The following is a 25,370-nucleotide window of genomic DNA, read 5'->3' on the forward strand; positions in this document are numbered from 1 at the left end:
CCCGGGCGGTAGGAAGCCAGGTGCGCAGCGGCGGGTCCCTGCGGTGCCAGGCTGGACACAACAAAAGCCGGGCTTGGGGGAGGGCCGGGAGGCGCGGGAGGCGAGCGGGGAGGGGGCCGCTGGGAGCTCCCGGAGCCGGCATTGGCCGCCCGCCACCGGGGGGCGGAGCCCAACAATCCTTGGAGAGCAATAAAAGGCCGGCTCGGCTCGCGCCTGCGGCGCACACATCCATAGAAGGCAGAGAAGTATCGGCGACCCGGCCCGCGGCGCGCTAGCTCGATCTCTCGCTCGCTCGTTCGCTGCCCCCGGCCCGCTCTCGTCTCCGCGCTGCCGGCCGCGCCCCGCGCCCCCTCATCGCCCCCGCGACCAAGAGCCGAGGAAGTTTGTGCGGCGAGTGCGGGCCGGAGCGGAGGGCGCGGCCGCGGAGGGCCACCCAGACCCGCGCGGCCCCGGCCGGCGAGAGGGGAGCGCCCCGAGCCCAGGCGGCGGCGGCTAGCCTGAGCCCGAGCCCGAGCCCGCGCCCCCGCCCCCGCCCCCCGCCCGCCATGGGCGCCGCGGCCCGCAGCCTGCGGCTTGTGCTCGGCCTCCTGCTGCTGGGGACGTTGCTCCGCCCGACCGACGCCTGCAGCTGCTCCCCGGTGCACCCGCAACAGGCGTTTTGCAATGCAGACGTAGGTAAGGACGGCGACCCCGCCCCGGCCCGGCGCCCACCGCCCCTACGGGGCGTGCTGGACCCGGAGGTTTCGCCGGCGCCCCGCCCGCCCGCATCTTGCAGAGGGACCCAGCGCCCGCCTCCGGGGCCTCGGTACCTTCTAGAATCCTGCAAGTTGATGCCAAAATCGTACTTTCTTTCCCCCCTTCCTTCTCTTCCTTTCTTTTCCTCTCTGCCGAGATGCTTCTCAACCTCAAAATTCCACCGAAATTCCGCTGCAGCTCCAGCCCCAGAAAAGGGAGCCAGGGAACGGATTGGATTTTGGCAGGCGGAGGGCCCCGGGATGCCAGCGCGGGGGGTGGGGGTGGTGAGGGGGGGCGGAGCGGGGAGAGTGCGGGACACAGCCTGGGGGGTGGGGGGACTCTCGACCTCGGTGGGTTGAAGGACCGGGGACCCCAGGAAGAAACTTTCACAGGTGAGATGGGAGTTGGGCTCCTCTGGGCTTGGAGCTGGGTGGGGAAGAGCTGCTCTGCCTGGGCCTCTCCCACCAAGCCGCCTGTGGGGCTCACCAGATTAGGTTGGGGCTGGATGGAAGCTTCCCTCCCCTGGTCAGGTTCCCCACGGGCTCAGTGGAGCAGCTGGAAAGAGGCCCAGGGCCGGCTCCTCCCACGTCCTGCCCAGGAGGCATTGCACACAGGGACAGGCAGGAGGGTCCTTGAGTGGTGACTGCTTTTTCAGGACATCCACACAAGCTGGGGACTTTGGTGACTGGAGGTTGCAGGTAGGGTTGTATGGCTGCTTAGAGTCCCCAGCGAATATCTGTTCCCCTCAGGACCCCTTGCTCCCCACACATGGGAGCTAGCGAGGAAAGGAGGAGAGCCCAGTTATTTGTTCTGATACACAGAGGGGCAGGAGACAGAAGTGGGGAGAATGCAGCAGAAATGGGAGCAACCAGCTGGGCCGTGGAGGTTTCCATCCAGTTCTGACACTTGCAGGCCTCTACTGCCCTGGTGACAGTCAGCCAGGTTTTCCTGGGGCAGGTTCAGTTTAACCAAAAGGACGGATACACAGCAGGTGGGCCTCTGCAGCTCACTCTCACTTCCTGACAGGTTTGTTTTCTGCTTCTAAGTCTCAGCCGCCAGCCACGCATCCTCTTGCCAGCTGTGGTGAGGCTGCCCTCACCTGTGCAGACTCAAAGGCAGGGTCTCCGGGTTTCTCCTCTTGTCAGCCATGCCCCTCTGATCTCCCCACACTCCCCACGGCTCCTGGCCACGCTTCAGTTGGCCCTTGGAGCTGCCGCTGTTGCCTGGTGCGGGAAGTCTTCAGGTGACCCTACCTGTGTGCATCACGTAGCTCAGGCCACCTGCACTTGGGGCACGGTGTGTGCTTGCAGAGTGGTTTCCACAGAACCCAAATTGGGGGAAGTTCTCCAGTTTGGCTTCGCTGCTCAGCAAGACGGGGTGGGGGGGGGGAGGAGAGGCTCCTCCCAGTGGCGGAGCCAGGATTGGCCTTGCATGTGGTGTCCCCTGGGAGTCCAGGCCTGTCCAGGCCCCTTGCAGAGAGAGAGGCTGTGCTTCTAGGGCAAAATCAGGCCCAGGCTCAGAAGGAATCCATTGCTCAGGAGGCTTTAGGGCTTGGTTTACAGGGGCTGAGCAGGAAGGGGTCGGGCCTTGGGTCCACCTCACACCCCTCGGCCGCACGGAGAGAATGCCCAGCCAGCCACTCCCATCCTTGCCCAGTGTCAGCTGAGGCAGCGCTGGGGCCGTTTCTGCTTTGGGTTTGGATCAAGGGCAGCAAAGGTCAGGGTCCAGCAGTGTCCGAATGCCCCAAGGCCCCCTCTTGCTTTGCGCGTTACCCTCTCCTCCACCTGCATCTGCTGGCATTTGTGTCCAAGTCATCACATCAAAATCATCGTAGAGCCAAAACTTTTAACCCCAGCCCAGCTCAGAGGTTCCACAGGGCCTACTGATACGAGGGTCGCGCCACAAAGCCCATTACATTAAGTTCCCATGGCTGCTGTAACAAGTGACCACAAACTGAGGGGTGTCAAACAGCAAGAATTGATTCTCTCACAGTTTAGGGGGCCTAACATCCAAAATGAAGGTGTTAGCAGTGTAGGTTCCTTCTGGAGGCTCTAAGGGAAAATCTGTTCCATCCTTGGTGGCTCCAGCAATCTTTAGTGTCCCTTGGCTTGTAGACACATCATTCCAACCTCTGCTCTGTCTTCTGGTGGCCTTCCTCTCTGTGCGTGTGTCTCTGTGCCCTCTCCTCTTGTTAGAATACCAGTCATTGGATTCAGGGCCCTCCCCAGTCTGCTATGACCTCATCTTAACTTGATTACATCTGCAAAGACCCTATTTCCAAATAAGGTCACGTTCACAGGTTCTGTGTGGACGTGAATTTGGGGTGGATGCTGCTCAGTATTGTTCCATGGGCAGCCCTTCTGTGCTTAGTCAACTCGGGATATGTCCCAGAGACATCCCAGGGTGTAGACCCCAGATGGCCATGGAGTAAACCCCACGGTGAAAGCTATAGCCTTTCCACATCTGCTTCTCCTTTAGTTGGTGCAAGTTCATGGCTTCCTTGGTGATGATTCCCCACTCTGGCCGAGAGCATAATTGCCTTGGGTCTGGATCTCTTTGCAGACATCAAAAGTCTGGCTCAGACCTTGGCTTTTGTAGTTTTTTGTTTTTTTTTTTTTTTTTGCGGTACGCGGGCCTCCCACTGCCATGGCCTCCCCCGTTGCGGAGCACAGGCTCTGGACGCGCAGGCCCAGTGGCCATGGCTCACGGGCCCAGCCGCTCCGCTGCACGTGGGATCCTCCCGGACCAGGGCACGAACCCGCGTCCCCTGCATCGGCAGGCAGACTCCCAACCACTGCGCCACCAGGGAAGCCCGGCTTTTGTAGTTTTAAAGCCCTACAGGTGACTGTGCCACTAGGGCAGTGGCCCGGGGGTCCAGGAAGGGTGATGGTCTGCTATACTTGGGGTCCCTAAAGACTGACCTTTAATGCAGTGTGCTGGCTCCTTTAATTGTTGGCTGGATGCAGGCTTGTGAAATGGCTTGGTGTCTACAAGAGGCAGTTGGCTTAGGAAACAGTCATTTTTCTGTCTGCCTGTGTAAGGATTTCTGGGAGGCATCTCCTTAGCTCTTGCAGCCGGTAGGATTGGAACTGGGGTCGGCAAAAGAGTTTGTTATGAGGTTATGAGATTGAGGATGAAGGGGTGGGAAGAGGTGACCGGGGCTCCTCCTGGAAGCCTGCTCCTCCCTGTCCTTTCCAGAAAAGTGAGGATGAGCTTCCTTTCCAGGAAGTCTTTTCGCGTCTCAGAGCCCTGCTCGGATCTGCCGCCAGCCTCACTCCCTCTCATCTAATGAGGTCCTTCGCCATCTCCTACAGGCCTGCACAGCTCCAGTAACCTGGCTGGAAACCAGCTTTGGGCTTGCTCTTCAGGTAGTGCCACAGTGTGGGAGCCTGGAGTTCCTTAGCCAGCTGAGTGGCTTGGCAGATCTGGGCCGCTTGGGCCGGTTTCTAGAGTCGAGGGTGAATCCAGGAGCTCTTTGGGCCCAGATGATAAAGTCTCCCCCATGGCCTGGATGGCGAGGCCCAGGGCCACTGTCTCCCAGGAGGGCAGCCTCCATGCCATCTTTCTCAGGATGCTCCCATTGTGGTCTCTAGCACCAGGTGGGTCAGGGCCCACAGCCAAGGGCACGTGCTGGTTGCCAGGGCAGACAGGCTGGCCTTGGGCACACGCTGATGGGGGCCAGATAGCGGCCACTCGGGGAGAAACACAGTAGGCACTCAGAAATGGCAGCATCCTCACCAAACACGTGCTCGGGAAAAGCAAGGCAGATGAGCTTCCTGTGAGTTGAGTGAGGCCTTGAGTGCACGGGGGCTGGGATGGGGGTGGTGCTGTGTAAGGACGCTGTTGGCAACTCCTTTCGCAAAGTGTATAATCAGTCTGTGTTTCGCAATCCCGATTTTCCTATCGGGCTCACCTGTGTTGCAACAAGCAGTTACAGTGCCCAGCTCTGCCCCAGGGGACATAAGGGAGAAGCAAGGTATGATCCCTGCCCTCAGGAAGGAGCACTAGGACACTGGTGCCAGGCAGTGTGGAAGCACGTTTAAGACTGTGTGGGTCAGGGTGGGCAGAAGGCATGTAGACTCCCCCCACCCCGACCGACCGCCAGGGGCGTGGCTTAAAGTGAGTCAGCCTCCATGTGCTTCGGGCAAATAATGAACCAAGTAACTGTCACAAGGTGAAAAGCATTTGGGCATCTGAAGAGAGATAACGGGTTCCGATGAGAGGATGGGGAGGGGGCCATGGGGGGCCCTCGAATTCCTGGGCTTGGTCTTGGACAGTGTTCCTGGAAGGATGTGTTCTCCAGGGGAGTGACTGGAACCTGGGTTGGGAGATGGGAAGAGATGTGTGCAGCGCTTGGAGGCTGTGCTGCGGGCATGGCACGTGGCTGGGAGAGAGCTCTCCCCACCCCACGTGTTCCTCCCTCTCTGATCTGAGGACATGGTGCCAGCCTGCAGCCTGGGGCCTGCTGGGTCCCCTGGAATTGGTGGTCCTGGCCGCTAGTCCTTGAGCTGCAGATGGGCTTGGGTCCTGCCGCTCTTCTTTGTCATCTCAGCTGGGTTGCCCAGAGCATCCCATTGGTGTGGGTTTAGACGACTCCCAGGCTTGGGGGTTGGGGGGTGGACGCAGCCACCCTTGTCCTGATGCAGAGCTGCTGATCCAGTGCCCAAGGGGCTGTGGGAGGAGCAGATGAACCCCTTGGGTTCCAAAATGGCTAAGAGGTATGCTTGGAGGACCCCAGGAGGTCTGAAGGATGGGAAAAAACAGCAGGAAAAAGCAAAAATATGTGTATTGCTGAATCACTTTGCTGTACACCTGAAACTGTCACAACATTGTTAATCAACTGTGACTCCAATATAAAATAAAAAGTTAAAAAAATAAAAATTAGGCTTGCCTGGTGGCGCAGTGGTTCGCCCGCCTGCCGATGCAGGGGACGCAGGTTCGTGCCCCGGTCCGGGAAGATCCCACATGCCGCGGAGCGGCTGGGCCCGTGAGCCATGGCCGCTGAGCCTGCGCGTCTGGAGCCTGTGCTCCACAACGGGAGAGGCCACAGCAGTGAGAGGCCTGCATACCGCAAAAAAAAAAAAAAAAAAAAAAAATTTAAAATAAAAATTAAAAAACAATAAAATAAATAAGTACTAAGGATGTAATGTACAAAGTGATGACTATAGCAAACACTGCTGTATGATGTATAAGAAAGTTAAGAGAGCAAATCCTAAGAGTTCTCATCACAAGGAAAACATTTTTTTTGTTTTTTATTTTATATCTATGAGGTGATGGATGTTAATTGAACATGTGATAATCATTTCATAATACATCTAAGTCAGATCATTACACTGTACACCTTAAACTTATACAGTGCTGTATGTCAATTATATCAATAAAACTGGGGGAAAAAAGCGTGAAAGGAGATAAAGAGAAGGCAGACTAGGGGCAGGGGTGTAAGTGCCACCGAGTCTTCTCCCCTGCCCTGGACACCCCTCCACCCTGCGGTGTGTGTGAGAGTACACACACTCCACACACACACAAACAAGGGGCTGAGGGCAAGTGGTCTTGTGGCTAGGATGGTCTTTCTGGAAAGAGAAAAGCAGACTTAGGAAATCAAGGTTGAAAGCGTAAAGAACCCTACGTTGGAGGATGGAGCTGGGGGAACATGTACCAGGCATGGTTAAGTGCATCATTTTGCAGTGCCAAGGACAGGGACAGGCTGCCTGGGAAAGGTGCAAGAGAGTCTGGGTACAGAGCAGGCTCGGGGGCAGGAGGGCCCGAGAGGCAGAGTGGGCCTGGACATCTGGTTTATCCCATAGAGTTTGCATTCCATCCCGAGGGCCTGAGGAGAGGCATCGAGAGTGTGTACCTGTGGGTGACAGCGGGCATCACCCAGGGAGTTTGCTGAAAGGCAGGTGTCTGAATTAGCATCCCATATTGGACCCTTGGGGCTCAGGGCGTGGGCATGGGTATTTCTCAGACTCTCCAGGTGGTTCTGACACCCACCAGAGTTTGCACAGAGCAGTCATTTCCAAAGCGGGTACCCAAGACAACTTGGGTGTGAGAAGAGAACGTTATAGATACCTTACTATATGGATTGACAGCTGCACTTGTGCATAGTTTTAAACAAACAGGTAGATTTTGAGTGCTGGGCTAGGCTTCTGTTTAGTTGCTACGGGGTCCATAGACTGCGAGGGCCATAGGGTGTCGGGGTGGGGGGAGGCGCATGTGAGATGCCCCAGAATGCTGGGAGGAAAGGCAGCCAAGGGAAGTGGGGAGGGAGGAGGACTTCCAGACTGAGGGGCAGTCTGGGTACCAGCGTCTCAGAAAGGGCATGAATGAAGCTGGCTGCCCCAGCCCAGGCTCTCCCAGGGCCCACCTCCAGGACCCCTGAGGCCTGGGCTGGCTGGAATCCTGGAGCCTTTGGTGCCTCCATCACTGCGTGCATGTGCAGCTCCAGTGGGAAAGTGATAGAGACCCAGGGGAATCCCATTTTGTAGCTGACAAAATTGGGGTCAGCCTCGTCCAATGAGCATCCTAGGTTAAGCTACTGGAGACCCCAGCAAGGCGGACTGGGCAAGTGTTTGCTGTAAAAATCAAATTGAGATGTAATCTCTATAAAGAAGGGTCCTAACCTGGGGGGCATGGACGTCTGTTCAGAGATGGGCCTGGTGGGGGGCGGTCTTGAGCCCTGAAACTGTAAGCAAAGCTGTGTGTGTGTGTGTGTGTGTGTGTGTCCATGTTTTTCTGTGGACAGGGGCCATGGCTTCCACCAGGTTCTCAAAGGGGTATGTGACCCCTAAAAGGTTAATCACTGCCTGTAAAAGACTTTTTTATGGCCTGTTGGGAGGGGTGAGAGACATGGTGGGAAGGGGCTTTGAAACCAAAGGGTGGGCAGCCTTATGCCTGGGTGCAGCAGCAGACCCTGAAGCCCCCGCAGTGGGAATCAAGGGGGGTCTTTGTTGTCCGCCCACCTCCCTGAGAGCTGTTAGACATGGGGGGAGGGGGAAGGAAGCTGCAGGCAGGAGAGCAATGTTAAGGGCTTGTAGTCAGTCACCCAGGTGAGCGGAGCAGGAACCTGCACGAGGGAGGGACTTAGGAAACGGAAGGCAGGCAGGGGGGTGACGGGCTGGGATGGGGGCTGCCTCTGGGGTTTGACCTCAGGGCCAGGGCCAGGCATCCCCTAACGTGGTCAGGTGGTCAGTGGGGTTCCCTGCTGAGTTCTGCTGAGAGAGACAGTGGGGTCTCCGGCTGTAGTAGCTACAGCGGATTATGGAAGTATGTGAGGGGCCTCGGAGGGAAGAGGAAGTGGGAGCAGAGGCAGTGGGAAGTGGGGACACATAGGTTTGGAGCAGCATGGTTAGGGCAGCTACTCTGCAGCCCCACAACTCAGTCCAGGGGAGAGATCTTGGGCAAGTGCCCTCTGCCTCGGTTTCTCCATCACCAAAGAGGAGATAATAATTTACCTACCTTTTAAGGTTGTGGGCAAAGATCACGAGAAAGGGCAGAGGTGCAGTGCCTAGGACGGTGTCCATGGAGGCTCTCGGGGTTGGGGCGGGGGGACTGGCTCTTTCTGTGCCAGATGCTGTGCTGGATGTGTACTCTTCACCCAGCCCTGAGGTCTGGCCATGGTTATCACACAGGTAGGGGGGCGCAGAGACACAAAAGCTGGGCTCTGGTGCCTCCAGGAGGGGGCCAGGGAACTAGGAGGGAAACCGTGGTAGTTCTGTGAAGGAAAAGTGACTGTGACAAGTTACAGTAACAGCAGCTGTCATCATCCATGCTAAGTGCTTAGAGAACTGTGATCCACACGTTCCTCGTGTTAACATGTCTGATTCACAGTTATCCCCATTTTACAGATGATCAGACTGAGGCACGGGCTGATTAACTTGCTTGGGTCACATGACTATCAAACAGCAGAGTAAGAAGACAGAGGGTTTTAAAATGAAAGGAGGCTTAACAGCGAGAAGGCTGAACGTAACGATTCTGGTCCACCTTGGCTTGGAGGGGTTGGTCTCTGGGGAGCATGAAGGATGGAAACTCCTGGAAGCTGACCTTGTTCGTGAGATTTGCTCATCAATTGGAGATGAGCTAAATTAAATTAAGCTCTATCCTGACAGCAGAATATTAAGCAGTCATTTTAAACAGTATTATAGATTCATGTTTTTGACCTAGAAAAATGTTCAGAGTGCATTAAATTTAAAAGCCCAGTTACAGGCAGTATGCTTTCACATTTCAAACACTGTCTAATATAATTTTTAAGTGCACAATGCGTAACTGTACATTGTAACAAAAAGTTATCAATCAAATACTCAAGAGACAAGTCATTGCCACCCTGAAACCTCAGTTAATCCCTCCTGGTCCCAACCCCCTCCTTTCCCTTCGATAACCACTGTCACTGGTTTTTATGGTGAAAACTCCCTGGCATACAGAAGTTTTATTGCTTCTGTATGTATCTCTATCCTTTTTTTTTTTTTTTTTTATTGTGCATGTAGAGAAAAGTCTGGAAGGGTGACTGTCAAAATTCTAGGCAGTGGGTGAGATCAAGTGTGATTTTTATTTCGTTTTGCTTATCTGTATGTTCTGAATTTTCTGTGATTAACGTGTGTGAGTTGTATAATTATTTTAAAGTTAAAAGGCAATGGGGAGACAGGGGTGGAGGTTTCTTCAGGATGGGGGAGGCAGAGGACAAGGCTGCGGGCGAGAGGGTGAGAGCCCTGAGCCCGGAGGGAGGGGGAGCGCGTCCTCCAAGAAGCAGATTAGGGAAGGGTTTATTGCTTCTTAAGAAGACGGTTATTGTTTTTCTGCCTCAGAGACTTACGCTTTATTGAGGTGTAATTAACATACCGTTCACCCATTTAAAGTGTACAATTCAGTGGTTTTTAGTGCAGTCACAGAGCTGTGCAGCCATCACTACTATCTGATTTTGCAGCATCCCGAGGACCCCTGAGCTGAGTATGTCTGAGGTTTCCTAGGAGAGACTCAGGTGGTGTGTCTCCACCTGGTGCTGCCCCAGCAAGGCCGTGCCCTACAATAGGACGCACAGGATGCAGTCGGCCTCCTAAAACTCTGCTGGCCTTTCAGGACTTGGCAAACTACACCCCTGCCCCCGGCTGCCTATTGTGGTAAATACAGTTTTACTGGGATGCGGCCACGCCCATTCCTAATACAAAGTCTGCAGCTGCCTTTGAGCTACAAGGCAGCGTTGAGTAGTAGCGACAGAGCTACATTAGTTATTGTACCATCTGGCCCTTTATGAAAACTTTCCCCCACCCCTGGGTGTGAGCTTCCTGGGGCTGGCTCACCTCTCACCTGGTGGCCCGCTCCCTGCTTTCCAGAAGAAATGATGCTTGTGGATATCATTCTCTGAACTGACCCCGAAGATGCAGCAAATCTTGAACCTGTGGGCCTAAGAGAGGGAGGGATGAGTTTAAAGGCCATAACCCCTCTGTAGTGGAACGTTCCGGGGTGGAGAGTTCCCGGGGACAGAACCTGGCTTGGGGTGAGTCTTCATGTGGCCCTTTCTGATCTGTGGTCTGGAGATCTTGGTTGGGCTTTCCGGGAGACCCCTTAGGGTCAGGGCATCCTCACCGAGTTGGCTCAGCACCCCGCCTCTGCACCAGGCATGGCCAAGGCCCCTCTGATGACAGTCATAGGCCCTAGTTAGGAGGCGCTTCAACAGCTGATTCTTAACCAAGGACTGAATGAAATGGACCGACATTTTAGAGGAAAAAAGACAAAGTAGAAGGTATTGGGAGAAGAAGCCTGGGCCTTTGGAGCCTGTTAGAGCTGGTTCTGAGTCCTGACTCTGTGCTTCTGTGAGCCTCAGTTTCTTCTGCAAAAGCAGAATTAAACTCCTCAGGGCCAGGCCATAGCCGATGCTGAGTGAATTTCTGATGTATGAGTAAAGTGTGCAAAAGCATGGGAGGGACTCAATAGACGTCAGCCCCGCCCACTCCATCTAGAATTCTGAGACCCTGGATGTTGCTTCTGTGAAACCTTGTGGCCTCTGTCCCCAGAGCTCCTCAAGAAGAAAGCCATGTGTGTGCAAAAGGGAAAGAAACCTCCTCTGACATTCCTGGCCCCCTCTGCTTTCTCTGTTCTTCCTACAGCATGTAAAACTCAGCCTGGCCTCTCTCTCTGTGGCCCAGCTCACTTCTGCTGCCCTTCCTTCAGTCCAGATCAAGAGCTCAGGGCCGGTGGATGGGTTTTCAGCACAGGCCACATAATGTAAGGGAGACGCGCTCACGCCGGCTCCCAGCCCCGTATGGAAACTGTACCTCTGATGGTCCTCTGGCCTGCCTTTTCCGTGCCACCACTCCCTGGTCACTCCAGGTAGTTGAAAATTCACTGTGCAGAGCTGGTTGACCCGCTCCAGGCTGCCTTGTCCTCACCTGGGTCCCATGACATGCGAGGGTGTGGAGAACAAGGACGGGGTGGGAAGGATGCCAGGAACGCGTTAGATGTGGAGATGCACAGGAATGATCTTATTGGGCCGCATGTCTAGAACGTTTGCAGGCATGCAATGACGTCTGAGCTCGCCGTGACCCCGGGCGCCCCAGCCTCTCGAGTCCAGGGTGCTGTCAACAGACAGCACTCCGTGTAGCTGGGAGAGAAGGCCGGAGGTCACTTGTGGGCTTCAGGTTCGTGTGGATTGTTCTGCTCCGAGGGAAACATCCCTTTTCAGAAGGACTGTTGACCCTGTGACAGGGCGATTTTGGGGGCAGGCACAGTTCTCTCCTGGGGGCTTTTCTCTGCAGCCCTCCAGCATTTAATCTTCAATCCTCAGAAGCCTCTGGGAGAAATGGCCCAGCCCAGCTATGCCCAGGCAGAAAGCAGGTGTCTCAGGAGGAACGGTGTTGGAGCAGAGCCATGACGAGCACTGTCCGTCCCCAGTTCTTGGTTGTGACATCTTGGCCCCTTGGCCCTGTTGGATCCAGGGCAGGGAACAAAGGAATAAATCTAAGGTGGTGTTTGTTTCTTGTGCACTGGTTCTGCGGGGGGGAAAAACCACTGGCAGATAGTCACCAATCATAAGTCTCTTCGATAAAAAAAATCGACTGTCTCGGGATTTTCAGTGCAAAAGGACTTCATCTGTTCCATTTCACAAGGACTCATGAGGTAGGTGGTAGGTCAGGCAGGTGTCCTCCCCTGTCTGGATGGAGAGCAGTCCATGATTTACCAAGGTCGCGCAGCCAAGGGCAGCACCAAGAATCTAAGGAGGCGGATCCTGGCTCAAGTCTCTGGAAATAGATCGGACGTCACAGCTTTGGCCTTTCCGTTGCTCTGTTCTGTGTGACTAAGAGGCTTGTTGTCCTTGGAAGGGCTGACACTAAGTAGGTGTGTTTGGTCCTAACCTGAGCAATTTAGAAGCTTGGAAGGGCATTTTGACAATGCTGATCAAGGACTTTAAGTCTCCCCTTGAATGTAAATTGATGCAGTCACTATGGACAACAATATGGAGGTTCCTTAAACTAAAAGTAAGACTTATCGTATGATCCAACCATCCCACTCCTGGGCATGTGTCTGGAGAAAACTCTAATTCGTAAAGATGCGTGCACCCCAGTGTTCACAGCAGCACTATTTACAATAACCAAGACATGGAAACAACCCAAATGTCCACTGACGGATGAATGGATAAAGAAGATGTGGTATATTTATACAATGGGATATTACTCAGCCATAAAAAAGAGTAAAATAATGCCATTTGCAGCAACATGAATGGACGTAGAGATTATCATACTAAGTGAAGTAAGTCATATAGAGAAAGACAAATGTCATATGATATCACTTATATGTGGAATCTAAGAAAATAATATAATGAACTTACTTACAAAACAGAAGAGACTCACAGACATAGAAAACAAACATGGTTACCAAAGGGGAAAGCTGGTAGGGGCAGGGGGGAAGGATAAATTAGTAGGAGTTTGGGATTAGCAGATACAAACCACTATATATAAAACCTATAAACAACAAGGTCTTACTGAAGAGCACAGGGAACTATATTCAATATCCTGTAATAAGCCATAATGGCAACGCATCCAAAAAAGAATATATGTATGTATAATTGAATCTTTTTGCTGTACACCAGAAACAAACACAACATTGTAAATCAACTATACGTTAATTAAAAAAAAAAAAAAGAGTCTCCCCTTTGGTCAAGCAACTCTAAAGCTAGGAATTTTTTTGCGGGAAATAATGAAGTACGTGTGCTGGCATCTTGTGACGAAGATGCTCACCTCCATCTTGTTTATCTCAGTGTTAGAAACACTTAGATACAGCAGCAGGGCAGTGGTCGAATAAATCACAGCCTTGGATGCTCTGTGGGGCCAAAGGTTGTAGAATTTTTTACTGAAATGTAAAATGTTCAGATAAAGGAGGGGAAATTAGACTTTCTTTTGCAAGTGTGTGTTTTCTAATTTTTCTCTGTTGAACTTGAATGATATGTGTCATTTTTAAAGTCAGAGTTTGCTGAAGTATGGGTCTGACTGTGCTCAGCAGTAGGTTGGGCCCGCACCATTAAAGCTGGGTTGGTCCTAGTTCATTGACGGGCCCCATGGAGCAGAGACCACTGAGCAGAGCCGGTTCATCCAGAGGATGGGAGCTGCATCCTAGGAATCACTAAGATGGTGTCGGGAGAGCCCGGGCTTGGGTGAAATATCTTCAGTTCAGGAACAACCTGGAGAGCACGGCAGTGGTGGCCATTCCGGAATGCGTCAAAGGCCCCACAAGCTGAAGTTTTTGGCCACCGTGATATCTGCACTCTCCCCAAGCCCAGCCCCAAACTTGTCCCATGCTGAAGGTGGGTGTACATGACCTTGCAGAGAAGAGGCTAAGGGATTGGGGGCTGGGTATGCTCTGGGGAAGGAGAAATGGACATAAGACTTTGTGTCTATGGGGCCAAGAAGAGGGGCCCAAAAAGTGGGTGGTGAGCTGTGGTTGAGAAGTTCAGGGGCAGACTTGCTGCCCCACGCCGGGTTGGGGACCACATGACGTCCCCAGGGCCCTTCCAGCCCCACACAAAGGCTTTCATCCCTGGATCAGCTCTGCCTCCAAGGTTCCAAGTCCCTGCTGTTGATTTTCGCAAGAAACCAAACCCTGAGATCGGTTGCTTTGACATCTTGGGGCCAATATCATGTTCCCCAAACTAAATTTCTCAATTGTCAAATTTGTGGAGGGTGCCCTTAGCCCTAGAAACGAGGTCAGGCATGTCCTATTTCTTATTTTGGGTGGATGGGTGGGTGGGTGGGTGACATGGGGGCCCCAGGCCAGCATTCCTTCCCCCCACCTCCAGTCGGCTCAGCTCAACAGTGGATCCTGGAGGGGCAAGTGTCCCCAACCTGAGTGGGACCAGATGCCCTCCCTGTGGGAGGAGGGGTGGCCAACATTGTCGGGAAGCCCTGACCTTGAGGTGCAATAGCTCAGAAGAGTGACACCCCGATGAGGACCGTCACCGTGCTGCCAGGCTGGGACAGGAAGGATTTTCTCCCTGCCAGATGGTCTCTAAACACCGAAAGCACACGCACGTCAGGCATCTTCAGGGTGCCCCTGAGGTGGCCATCCCTCTGCTCATCACCCCAGCTGTTTGAGCCAAATCTTTGTGATCGGTGGCCCCACAACAGGTGTGCTGACAGGTGCTCATCCTCTGGCTGGCTTGTCACTGTCCCTGACTTTCCCCCCTGCCGCTCTGATGTCAGAGCACAATTGCTCTGTTGTTCCCGGGGCAGCGGCTGCCAGAGTTCACCAGCTGGGGCGGATGCTGGGCTGCTGGTGGAGGTGGGGAGCTGCGATTCCAGCCACCTTTGGTCAGTGGGCCCCAGAGACCCCATGCAGAGCACCCAGGGCCGAGGTTCTTGTTGTGTCCCCGCCCCCTTATCCATTGTGAGGGTGGAGTTCTTTCTGTGCCCAGTGGTTTGGTGAGGGCGCCTTGGGAAGTGGGCCAATAAGGGTGTCCAGGCCACATGCTAAAAGGCTAATTTGAAAGTCCTTGCACCGCGGGGCTCTGCATATACAGTTGGATCTGGGAGGATGGGCAGTGGAAGCTGGTGGGATGGGGTTGGGAGTGAATGTGGTGGTTTGAGCGGGGAGATCATCATACAACAAGAACAGTTGGCACTGGGGACCCCTGACCTAGGCAGGGTAGCTGCAGTAGTAAGGTTGGTGGGAAAGCAGTTGACATCGTCAAGAGACATTTAGTAAGGCGCCAGTTGGATCAGCTGTAAGCAGCCCCCCAGCTAGCCTGGTGTCTCCTGTGAGTCTGGAGGAACCTGTGCCTCATGTCTGTCTCAATGAAGCTGGTCAGGGACAGAGACAAGATGACAAAGACTTGTTCTCCTAGAGGCTGGCTGCCCGGCCATCTCAGCCTTCTAGAACTATCCTGAGTGTGCGGCAGGGAGATGGTTAAACATACAGATTCGCAAACCCCACCCCATGATTCGGGTGGAAAAACCTGCGGTAGCAGGTCCTGGCCAGGACTCATAGTCCACCATGATCACCTCCCCACCAGGTGATTCTGATGCAGCTGGTCTAACACCCAGCCGGCTTTATGAATCACTACTCTGGAACTTAACTGAGGGAGAGTCAGGAAGTGAGCAAAAGTGGAAGCTCTGGGCAGCACACTGGGTGTCACAAAGTGTATTTCTAGCAGCTGGAACTCAGAGAAATGGAGTTTAAAATGTTTCTGATGTTTGTTTTATCTGGGCTTGGCTTGGATGCCTCCAGTGATGGGTGTCTCACTACCTACCAAGTCAGCCCAGTGATTTCAAGACAACCCTGTAGAAAGTGCTTCTTTCCACCCGGGCCAATTTCTGCCTCCTTGTAATGTGTTCTTGGTGGTCTGGTCCAGGCATCTGGAGACACGCACAGAAAGTACCACCCTCTTCCCCAAGCAGCTTGCCAAGCACATGGGTGTTTCTGATGGTGATGAGCGCTAGCATCTGTGTAGATGATGGGTGTTGCTGTTATTATCCCCGATTTACAGATGAACAAGAGACTGAGGCACCCAGAGTTAAGAAACCTGTGCTAGGTCACACAGTCAATACTCTGAACCACCAGAGTACACTGTTCTAGACTTTTCTACCACCTGCAAGCCTCCCACCAAACATTCTTGGTTCCTGAGGACTTTCCTTCCTGTGACCTGTTTTTGTTTGTTTTTTCATTCTCCTCCTGAACTCTGAAGCCCTTCTTCCCATCCTTAACCACTCTCTGCCTCTCTGAACCATATCTGGGAAGACATACCTCTCCCTTACTCAGATTTTCTCCTTATTTAGTAAAAGTGTAGTTCTCATTTTTAGTGTATATTTCTGATTAGGTGAATTCCTAATAATTTCTTTTCTTTTTTTTTTTTTTTTTTTTGCGGTGTGTGGGCCTCTCACTGTTGTGGCCTCTCCCGTTGCGGAGCACAGACTCCGGACGCACAGGCTCAACGGTCATGGCTCACGGGCCCAGCCGCTCCGCGGCATGTGGGCTCTTCCCGGACCGGGGCACAAACCCGCGTCCCCTGCATCGGCAGGCGGACTCTCAACCACTGCGCCACCAGGGAAGCCCTCTTTTTTTTTTTTTTTTTTTTTTTTTGCCACACCGCTTGGCATGTGAGATCTTAGTTCCCCGACCAGGGATTGGAAACGTGGAGTCTTAACCACCGGACCATCAGGGAAGTCCCCCTAAAAATTTCATTAGTTATATTTTGATTTTAAAACTTGCAGGCCGTCCCGTTTGATCTTCACGCGTCCTGTGGGGTGGGAACAGGGTGGGTGTTCTTCCAAGTGCCTGTTTCACGCTGCAGCCGGAAATGTCCAGGTGAGTCTGACCTGCGCAGGGGCTGGACTGGACCATTACCCTGCTTGTTTTAGGCGTTGCTAGCAACACAGGTAACGATCACATTGGCTCTATTGGTGACCACGGTCTCTGCGGACTCTGAGCTCACAGCCGGCTCAGACCCTCTCGTCTCCAGCTTTGCTCCTTCGGAGCTACATTCTCCCACTTGGCACTTGCAGGGTCGGATGTGGGGACCCACGTGTGGGTTGTAGATGTTTTCCCAGTATGCTTGGCCTTGTTAGATTTGGCCAGGGGTTCAAGCCTGTGAAAAATCTGAGCTGAAGGCTTGCATTCCAGCAGCACGGCTGGTTTTCCATCTCCCTGTGGGTGATTGAGTGCCGGGGACATCGCATCCAGAGCTGGTGGCCATGGATTCGGACGCGCATGTACTTGACTCATGGAAAGCCCACCAGGGCCCCCAGCCTCTACTCTACTTGCTTTAGACACATTTTTAAGACACTGCTTTGTGTGGGTCCCAGTCCACAGCAGTTTAGAAGCTGTATGAGAAAAGGGGGATAGGGTGCTGTCAGACACACAGACAGAAAGTTACAACTACGGAGGAAGCTATAAGAAGTACACTTAAAAACTCCAAATTATATTCTGGGGTCATTTAGTTTAGAGGAACTCTGTCATATATATATATATATATATATATATATATATATATATATATATATATATACACACACGTGTTTTTTTAGTGGGGGTCCTATATATCTTAAAAGCCCTTGAGGGATTCTCTATATTATAGTCCTAAAGTTAATCCAGAGCTGTAAGAAGGTCAAATTATATCTATTCTGTGTACTCTCAGGAGACAGAAATGTTTAACTTTACCCATGAAAGAGTAAGCTTTACTTATATGGAAATGTTCTCTCTGGCCATGCCAGGTAATTGGGAGCCCTTTTTTTTTTTTTTTTTGCGGTACGTGGGCCTCTCACTGCTGTGGCCTCTCCCGTTGCGGAGCACAGGCTCCGGACGCGCAGGCGCAGCGGCCATGGCTCACGGGCCCAGCCGCTCCGCGGCATGTTGCATCTTCCCGGACCGGCGCACGAACCCGCGCCCCCTGCATCGGCAGGCGGACTCTCAACCACTGCGCCACCAGGGAAGCCCTAGGAGCCCTTTTATAGCTATTTAAAAATGTTTCAAAGAATATGTGCTAAACCGTGTCCCCGGGGCGTGGGCCCTGGAGAAAAACAGGAGCATTTTCCTGTTGCTGCAGAAATCAGGGGCTGCCTTGTCAGGGAGGAAGAACCAGAACAGGGCTGGGGAGAGGTGGGTGGGTAGGATGACGGGGGCTCTATTTGAGGAAGGACGGGCACGGGCACAGTGAAGGTGTTGGACCTGGGTCAAGGGCATTTGGGATGCCCGGCTGGGGAAGGGGGGCCAGATCCTGAGCTGCTGGAATGTTCCCAAGCCTGTAGGCCAGGGACTGCCCCACGGACTTTGGTGAGATGGTTAACTGAGCGCATTTCTGGGCTCCTCCCCACTGAGGCAGAGGTGGGATCGGTCTGGGGCAGGCCCCCAAATCTGCATCTTAACTAGCAGTTCAGGCAACCCGTGAGGCAGGTGGCCTCTGGCTATGCTTGGAGACTTGCTGGTGCCGACTGCACAGGACCCGTTGCAGATGCTCAGGTGACACAGGTGGCCGAGTTAGAACAGTGGCTGTAGCCATAGTGCTGGGGAGGAGGAGTCAGGTGGGGTGGAACAGGGGTGGTGACAGGGAGCCTGGTTAGGAGGCTCAGGTGAGACCCTTCGACTGGAGTCTGGTCCACCTGGCATTGGAGCCCCTGGTTTGGGCGCCACCCAGCCTCCTTCATGGTCACCTTTCTTCCTCATCGGCCTGGGGTACCCTGGAGTCTCCACTGAGGGATCAGAAGGCAGGAGGGCTGCTGTGGGCCTGGCCTTTCCTGGTGGCCTGGGAGGGGGTCTGCCTCAGCTGAAAAGTCATCTGAGCCACTACCCAGGTGTCCGCCGCGGGCTGGCTCCACGCACCGGGGACGCAGAGGGTGAGAGGAGAATGGGCCCAGTGTCCTTCCCATCTGCCGCTCTGAGTAGAGCTTCTGTAAGGACAGGGCTGCGGCTTCCCGAGGGGTTGAAGGCAGCCAGCACAGGCCAGCCCGTCCCGCTTCGGGGGAGCAAGATCAGAAGGCCCGAGACAGAACCCGGACACTCAGAACACTGGTCTCAAGTCAGTGAGCAAGGAAGGGCTTGGAGGTGAGGGCATGGGGCAGCTGGGGACATGGGCAGCAGGCAAGGGTGCATCTCCCGGTTGGTACAGGGTTTTCAGTTCCTGAATGAGGGAGCTGACTCTAATTTCTGGGGTTTATTCCTAAGATCACCATCCAAATGTTGCAGGTTTTCATCCTTCTGCGTGTCTCCAGGAAAACCACCTGGGCAGCATTGGGGCGCCCACCCCAGCAGGCCTCGCTCAGGGTATAACGGGTGACCGAGTGGGTGGGGGCCCTCCAGAGTGGGAGAGGCTCGTGTAGGTTTTGCTCATTGTCACCAGTTAACATGGGGCGTGAGCCAGTGGCTCCAGGCCCCAAAATAGACCTTGGATCTCGGGGTGCAATTTTCCCCATTCTCTACAGATGAAGAGACATTCACAGCTCTCTCCCTCTCCTCACCTGTTTGGACAACCCTGTGGCCATTCCCAGGGGTGGGAAAAGCTCAATCTCTGACATCTGGGACCCAGATTCAAACCCAGCTCCTCCCTGTGAGCCGGGACAGTTACTCAGTTTCTGCACTTCTATTTCTTGGTGTGGGGAAGTGCTTTCATTTCTCTTGGGCATATACTTAGGAGTACAATTGCTGAGTCATATGGTAGATCTACATTTACCATCTTATAAAACTGCCAAACTGTTTTCCAGCGTGGCTGCACCATTTTGCATCCCGACCAGCAGCATGTGAGGGTTCCGATGTCCCCACATCCTCAGCAAGTCTTGTCATTGCCTGTCTTTTTCATTGTAGCCATCCTAGTGGGTGTGAAGTGGTATCTTCATTTTGCATTTCTCTGATGAGTGTTGGTGTTGAACATCTTTTTATGGGCTTTATTAGCCATAAATCTTCTTTGGTGATGTGTTTATTTCAACCTTTTGCCTATTTTTATAAATTTATTTATTTATTTATTTATTTCTGGCTGCATTGGGTCTTAGTTGCTGTGCGCGGGCTTTTTCTAGATTGTGTTGAGCGGGGGCTACTCTTCATTGTGGTGCACGGGCTTCTCATTGCGGTGGCTTCTCTTGCTGCGGAGCACTGGCTCTAGGCACGCGGGCTTCAGTAACTGCGGCATGAGGGCTCAGTAGTTGTGGCACACGGGCTTTGTTGCTCCGCGGCATGTGAGATCTTCCCGGACCAGGGCTCGAACTGGTGTCCCCTGCGTTGGCAGGTGGATTCTTAACCACTGCGCCACTAGGGAAGTCCCTGCCCATTTTTAAATTGGATTGTTTGTCTTCTTATTATTGTAAGAGCTGTTTATACAAACTGATTCAAGTCTTTTGTTGGATATGTGATTTGCAGGTATTTCCTTCCAGTCCTTGTCTTGTGTTTTCACTTATTAACGATGTCTTTTGAAGTGCAGAGGTTTTTAATACTGATGATGCCACACTTATCAATTTCTTGTATTGCTTTTGCTTTTGGTGTTGTATCTAAGAATCTTTGCCTAATCTGAAGTCATGAAGATAACAGTTGTTTCCTTCCAAGCATCTATCGCTTTAGACCTTACCTTAAGGTCTGTGATCACTTTAATTTCTATATATGGTATATAATTTTGTATATGATGAGATAAGAGTGTAAATTAATCTTTTTTGCATGTGGATATCCAACTGTCCCAGGAACATTTGTTGAAAACGAACAAAAAAATGACTCTTTCCCCCATTGAATGGCTGTGGCGCTTTTGTTGAAAATCTCAACCATTGTGTTTAATTTCCCAGCTTTCTCTTTCTCTCTCCTGTCGCTCATCGTCGTGGTTGGCAGATGGGTCGAATATGATATTAACCACATTTCCACATGTATAACTGCATCATCATAGTTACCAAGAGCTAGTGGCTACATGACCATTGGTCAAAGACAAGATGGTCTACACGAGTAGCAGCTGCCACCTGCCTGCCAGCTGTGTGATTTGGGTCAAGTTTCTTAATTGCTCTCTGCCTCAGTTTCCCCACCTGTGAACCAGGGGTGCTAATAACTCCTTACCTCAACGGTTACTGTAAAAAAGATAAGCGGAGGGCAGCCCACACAGTTCACATTAGTTGTTCCGTTGATGCAGTGGTGTTTCTGATGACCAGAATTACTTTGGGCTAAAATTGCTAAGCCTGGCTCTGCACATCCTAAAATAAAAGAAGGGAAGGGATACCCACACAGTTGAGGGGTCCTCCGTGCAGACTGCAGTGCCTAGGAAGCAGCTCCCATAGCCCACACATCTAGCCGTTTTTAACAGCAGCAGCAAGTGATACTCTTTTTTGGTGTGAATGCACCTTCTTTAGGAAGGCCTGGTGGAGCACGTGTCCCTGACTGATGCCAAAGAGATGTGCAAAAAGAAATACCACTAGCTTAACCTCCTCCCTGGTTTGCACTGAATTCTAGTACAAACATGCACATCAGCACACTCACCCACACTCACCTCCCTCTCCACACACACACACACACACACACACACACACACACACACACACACCTTTCCTGGCAGGCTCCTCCTCCTTTACCGCTTCCTCCTTTCATTTGTAAGTAGCTCCCTCCAGAGGGCCACACATTTGCATCACCCGCACCTGAACCCTAACTTGTCTCCTAAGGTGGGGTCTTAACCCCGGCACTGTCGACATTTGGAGCCTGGTCCCTGTTTGTCGTGGGGCTGTCCTGTGCATCTCAGGACGTTTTGCAGCATCCCTGCCTTCATCCACTGGAGGGAGGGGGGGGTGTAGCACCCCCCCCTTCCAGTTGTGACAACCAAAACTGTCTCCAGACATGGCCACATGTTCCCCTGGGAAGCAAAACCACACCCCACTGAGAACAGCTGCCCTGCCGGGTCTCATTAAAGGCATGTGAGACAGAGATCAGGAGCGGAGAACAGACCCTCGTGGGTGGGTGTCAGGAGAATGATCTGGAGGGACACGTCCCCTGGCCTGTCCTGCACTCAGAGCCCCGTGTGCCTCGTCTCCAGGGCCTCACTGTCCTCGGAACGCTCCGGGCAACGCTGTGCATCTTCCTGCCCTGTGGGCTTGCCGTGAAACGGCCGTAGCACCTGTGGCTCCTCGACCCTGGTGCCCTGGAACCTCCACTCTTGGTTCACACCACCCTCTCTCCAAAGCCGTGTCTGCAAAGGCCCCCGACACAAAAGGAAATGCGGAGAGAGCCCCTCGGCGGAGCCCCAGTCCCGACAACGAAGCCTTGCTTTTGAGGCAGAAGCACACATTGCTACACGTCCGAGAGAAAGGAGACCTGCCCTCGCAGAGAAGACAGGACCTCCAGCAGTGGAAGAGCTGCCCCAGCGCTTGGCCAGGGAGCTGAAGGCAGAGCAGCAGGAGGCCCCAGGCCAGAGAGTCCAAGGCCTAGAGAGGCTGTACTTAGCACATCTGTTGGAGTGAGGCGGTGGCGGGCAGACTGGCCGAGGACTATGAACCTGACTCAGAGGGCTTGACCCAGCGAGGAACAGCCAGGTCGCCCAGGGCCGAGGGGAAGCACACAATGGCCGTGTGGCAAGAGAAGGGACACGGGGAAGAGCTGGTCCGATGGCAGCCCTGGTGCATCTGCCTGTTGTGTCCTGGAGAAGAGCGGTGGACCAGGAGAGGCAGGGAGCCTCCAGAGCCACGGGCCTGAGTCCTCGTCCCCTGAGCCCACCAGAGAGGAGTAAAGGAAAACACGTGCCTTCAACGAAGACTGGTGGGGGCCACCGTCCCGTTGACCCTGGGCTGAGCAGAGGGACAGACTTGGGAAAGCTCTTGGCTGCTGTAGGGGAGATAAATGCCTGGAGAAACGGGAGACAGAAACAGCCCAGGATGGCAGGAGGCAGCTGGGGAAGCGAACGGCTTGTCTTCAAGGCCCGAAAAACCACTGTTTGGATCAGAGCCCCGAGGGCAAAGCCGACGACCTGGAACAGCTGTGGCCAGTCGGCTCGACCTGCAGAAGGGGGGCCTCACCGCTGGCAAAGCTCTGTGACAAGAGCAGGTGGCAGGGAGAGCTGGAGTTTGCCTCTGAAGAGTTGTTTGATACCAACCGGAAGCTGAAAAAACACCTGAACTTGCACCTGGATCTCAAGCCCGGGATGGATCAGAGCCCCAGTGAAGAACAGGGCTTTGAGGAGACGCAGGCGTGGAGAAGGGAGAGCCAGAGAAAGGGGAACGCAAGAGATGCAGAGATGGACATGGTGCCCGCCGGGGAGCCCGCGAGTCCAGCAGGGGTGGACGCCCACCTGACACCATCCAGAACCAGCTTGAAAAAGTTACTAAGCAAGCTCAAGAACCAAAAGTCCCATAGTATGGCCAAGTGCATGGTTAAGAATGACAGTAAACCATGGTCTCCTGAGGCAGGGACATCTGTCGATGAAGAGAACCTGCTCTCGTGCAGCCCCGAATCCAGACAGGAGCCTCCCCGACCTGACGCGCTGGCGCAGGGCTCCCTTCAGCTTCACCCGCAAGAACAGGCAGACAGAGGTGGCTTGACGGCATCAAGGCAGAAGCAGAAAATGCAGGTGGAGCAGAGAAGACCAAAGCAGCTGGACTCACTCAAGCAAATCAGACACCCCAAGATGAGCTTGGAGGCCGACCCCCAGACGGAGCTGGAAGATGGGAGGAGGGAACAGAGGCAAAGCTTCTCTGGCTCATCGGAAGCCTGACTCCCCTCCAGACCAGGAGAAGAAAGGAGGGTATGACCGCAGCCCCACTTCCCCCTCGGCCAGCATCGTCGACGATGACAGGCACAGTCAGATGATCCGTGACCTTCAACAGCAAATTCTAGAGCAAAACAAGTTGCACAAGCAGTTTCTTGAAGAAGCCAGGAAACGCTTGTGAGAGTTTCAGAGAATATGTTAAAAGCGAGAGTCCTGCCCCTGGTAAATTACGTCACTGATAACCGAACGTTCTGCCAGAACTGGCACCCAAGTCTGTGCGATTGTATTTGCATCATGTGCTCAGAAACCTGTAGCCTCTTTAAAATGGGCCGTCAGTCATCCTTCCATCCTTTGGAGCGAATTCCTCTGCAGGAATCATACTTATTGCCGATCTTGCCTTTAAAACTAAGTCCAATTCAGGAAGACTCCTTAGCACGAACGTGTGGGGCACGGTAGGAGGGTCTGGCCATTGTAGCACAAAGGTGTGTCCCGGAGCTGAGGCTGTTTTCACGTGCCACAGCACAGATGGAAACACCAGGTACATTTAAGTGCTTCGGATGTTTTGGCGAAATAAACACTGGACTTTGAGGGGCATGCAAGGTCAGACGGGCACAGTTTCAAAAGATACATCATTTGTTGCTTAGCCAGTGGCTGAGACGTTAATGAAGAGATTTAACAAAAATCTTTTGGTCTTTCAAACCAACATCATTTAATAGGACATCAGTAACATTCTTATAACTTTAATATTAGAAAGCAGGAGGGAGGGAGAAAGGAGGGGGAGAGGGAGGGAAAGAAGGGGGTGGAAGCAAGAGGAAGAGAGAGGAAATAGAGAAAGAAAGGGGAAGTGGTTCCCAGCAACTCAGCCCTAGAGACTCCTTCTGGGGCTGGCGGTGGTGGGGGAACCAGGGTGTCTGGTAGATTCCCTACCCCCCAGCTTTACCTCCGACCCAGAAGCCTTGGCAGTCATGGAGACCCTACACTGGGTGGGGTTTTATCTGCCTGTTGCATACTTAGGGGTTGGAATGGGGGTGGACAGACCTTTTCTGCAAAGAGCCAGTAGTAAACATTGTAGGCTTTGCTGGCCATACGGTCTCTGGCACCTGCTCTCCGCCTGCCTTTTCAGCTGGAAGACAGCCACAGACAACACATAAATGAATGGGTGTGATCGAGTTCCAATAAGACTTTATTTACAAAAATAGGTGGTAGGCAGGCTTTGGCCCTTGGGCCAGAGCTAACTGACCCCTGGACTTAGCATATGAAGGAGATGTTCCCTCCCTCCCTCCCAAGGACCTCAGATGCACTGGGTGGGATAAATCCTCTTCATTCCTGATATGTTGGCATCATTGGGCCATCAATGGCCTTTTTTATCTTATGTATGTTTGGCATCATAGCCTAGCCGTGTCAAAGTGACCAACAGAGTGAAGGCAGGGTCTGCCGCGACCCCAGCCCATCCACGTATAGACAATATAATGAACAACCGTGAGCCTGCCACCCAAACCCAAGATCTGGAATATTTTCTGAAAACCAGCTTTATCTGTGTGCTACTTCCTCTTCTCTGCGCTCTTCCTCCTTAGCTGTATCGTACACCCGCTGAACTTGGGAGTTGTCCCTGCACTGCACTACAACCCGAACACAATCTGTATTGTTTAGTTTTACTTCTGCTTGAACCCTATAAAAAGGATATTATATCATGTATGGTCTTTTGGAAGCATTTTGGACCCAGCATAGTTAGTTCATTCGTGTCACACGTAGGTGTCATTTTTGCCACAGCGTCATAGCATGTGACCCTCTGAGCCTTCTTTCCATAGCTGCTTCTGTTTTGTGCCAGTTCCCAAAAAGCGAACTACATCCCTAATGCATTTGGATCAGAAGGCCTGGCGTCAAAAAGTGCTTTGGGAATGTTTGAACACCACAGCTGGGATGTAGGTGTGGGAAAGGTTCCATCCCTCCTTTTCTTCCCATTTTCACCTTTTTTTTTTGTCCCTGGAAAATGTTGATCTGATATTATACT

At 53.0% G+C, this 25,370-nt stretch overlaps 2 protein-coding genes across 2 annotated transcripts in view; both read left to right on the forward strand.

Moving 5' to 3' along the window:
• The first annotated feature begins 201 nt into the window (after window positions 1-201).
• TIMP2 (TIMP metallopeptidase inhibitor 2) overlaps window positions 202-25,370 on the forward strand; it is a 51,108-nt gene continuing 25,939 nt past the window's right edge. The window contains exon 1 of the mRNA XM_082603100.1: window positions 202-675. Within this exon, the coding sequence (XP_082459226.1) occupies window positions 546-675 (130 nt within the window). The 5' untranslated portion in view covers window positions 202-545. The remainder of the gene's footprint in view (window positions 676-25,370) is intronic.
• On the forward strand, window positions 16,511-23,561 carry CEP295NL (CEP295 N-terminal like; the record flags this gene model as incomplete). The annotated part of the gene is given in 8 exon segments (XM_082605420.1): window positions 16,511-16,518; window positions 21,672-22,003; window positions 22,006-22,111; window positions 22,113-22,278; window positions 22,281-22,479; window positions 22,482-23,338; window positions 23,340-23,537; window positions 23,541-23,561. Coding segments are annotated over 8 exon segments (1,887 nt in total).

The sequence above is a fragment of the Mesoplodon mirus genome (genome assembly GCF_964341445.2).
Source record: "Mesoplodon mirus genome assembly, chromosome: 18".
In the NCBI taxonomy this organism is placed as follows: Eukaryota; Metazoa; Chordata; class Mammalia; order Artiodactyla; family Ziphiidae; genus Mesoplodon; species Mesoplodon mirus.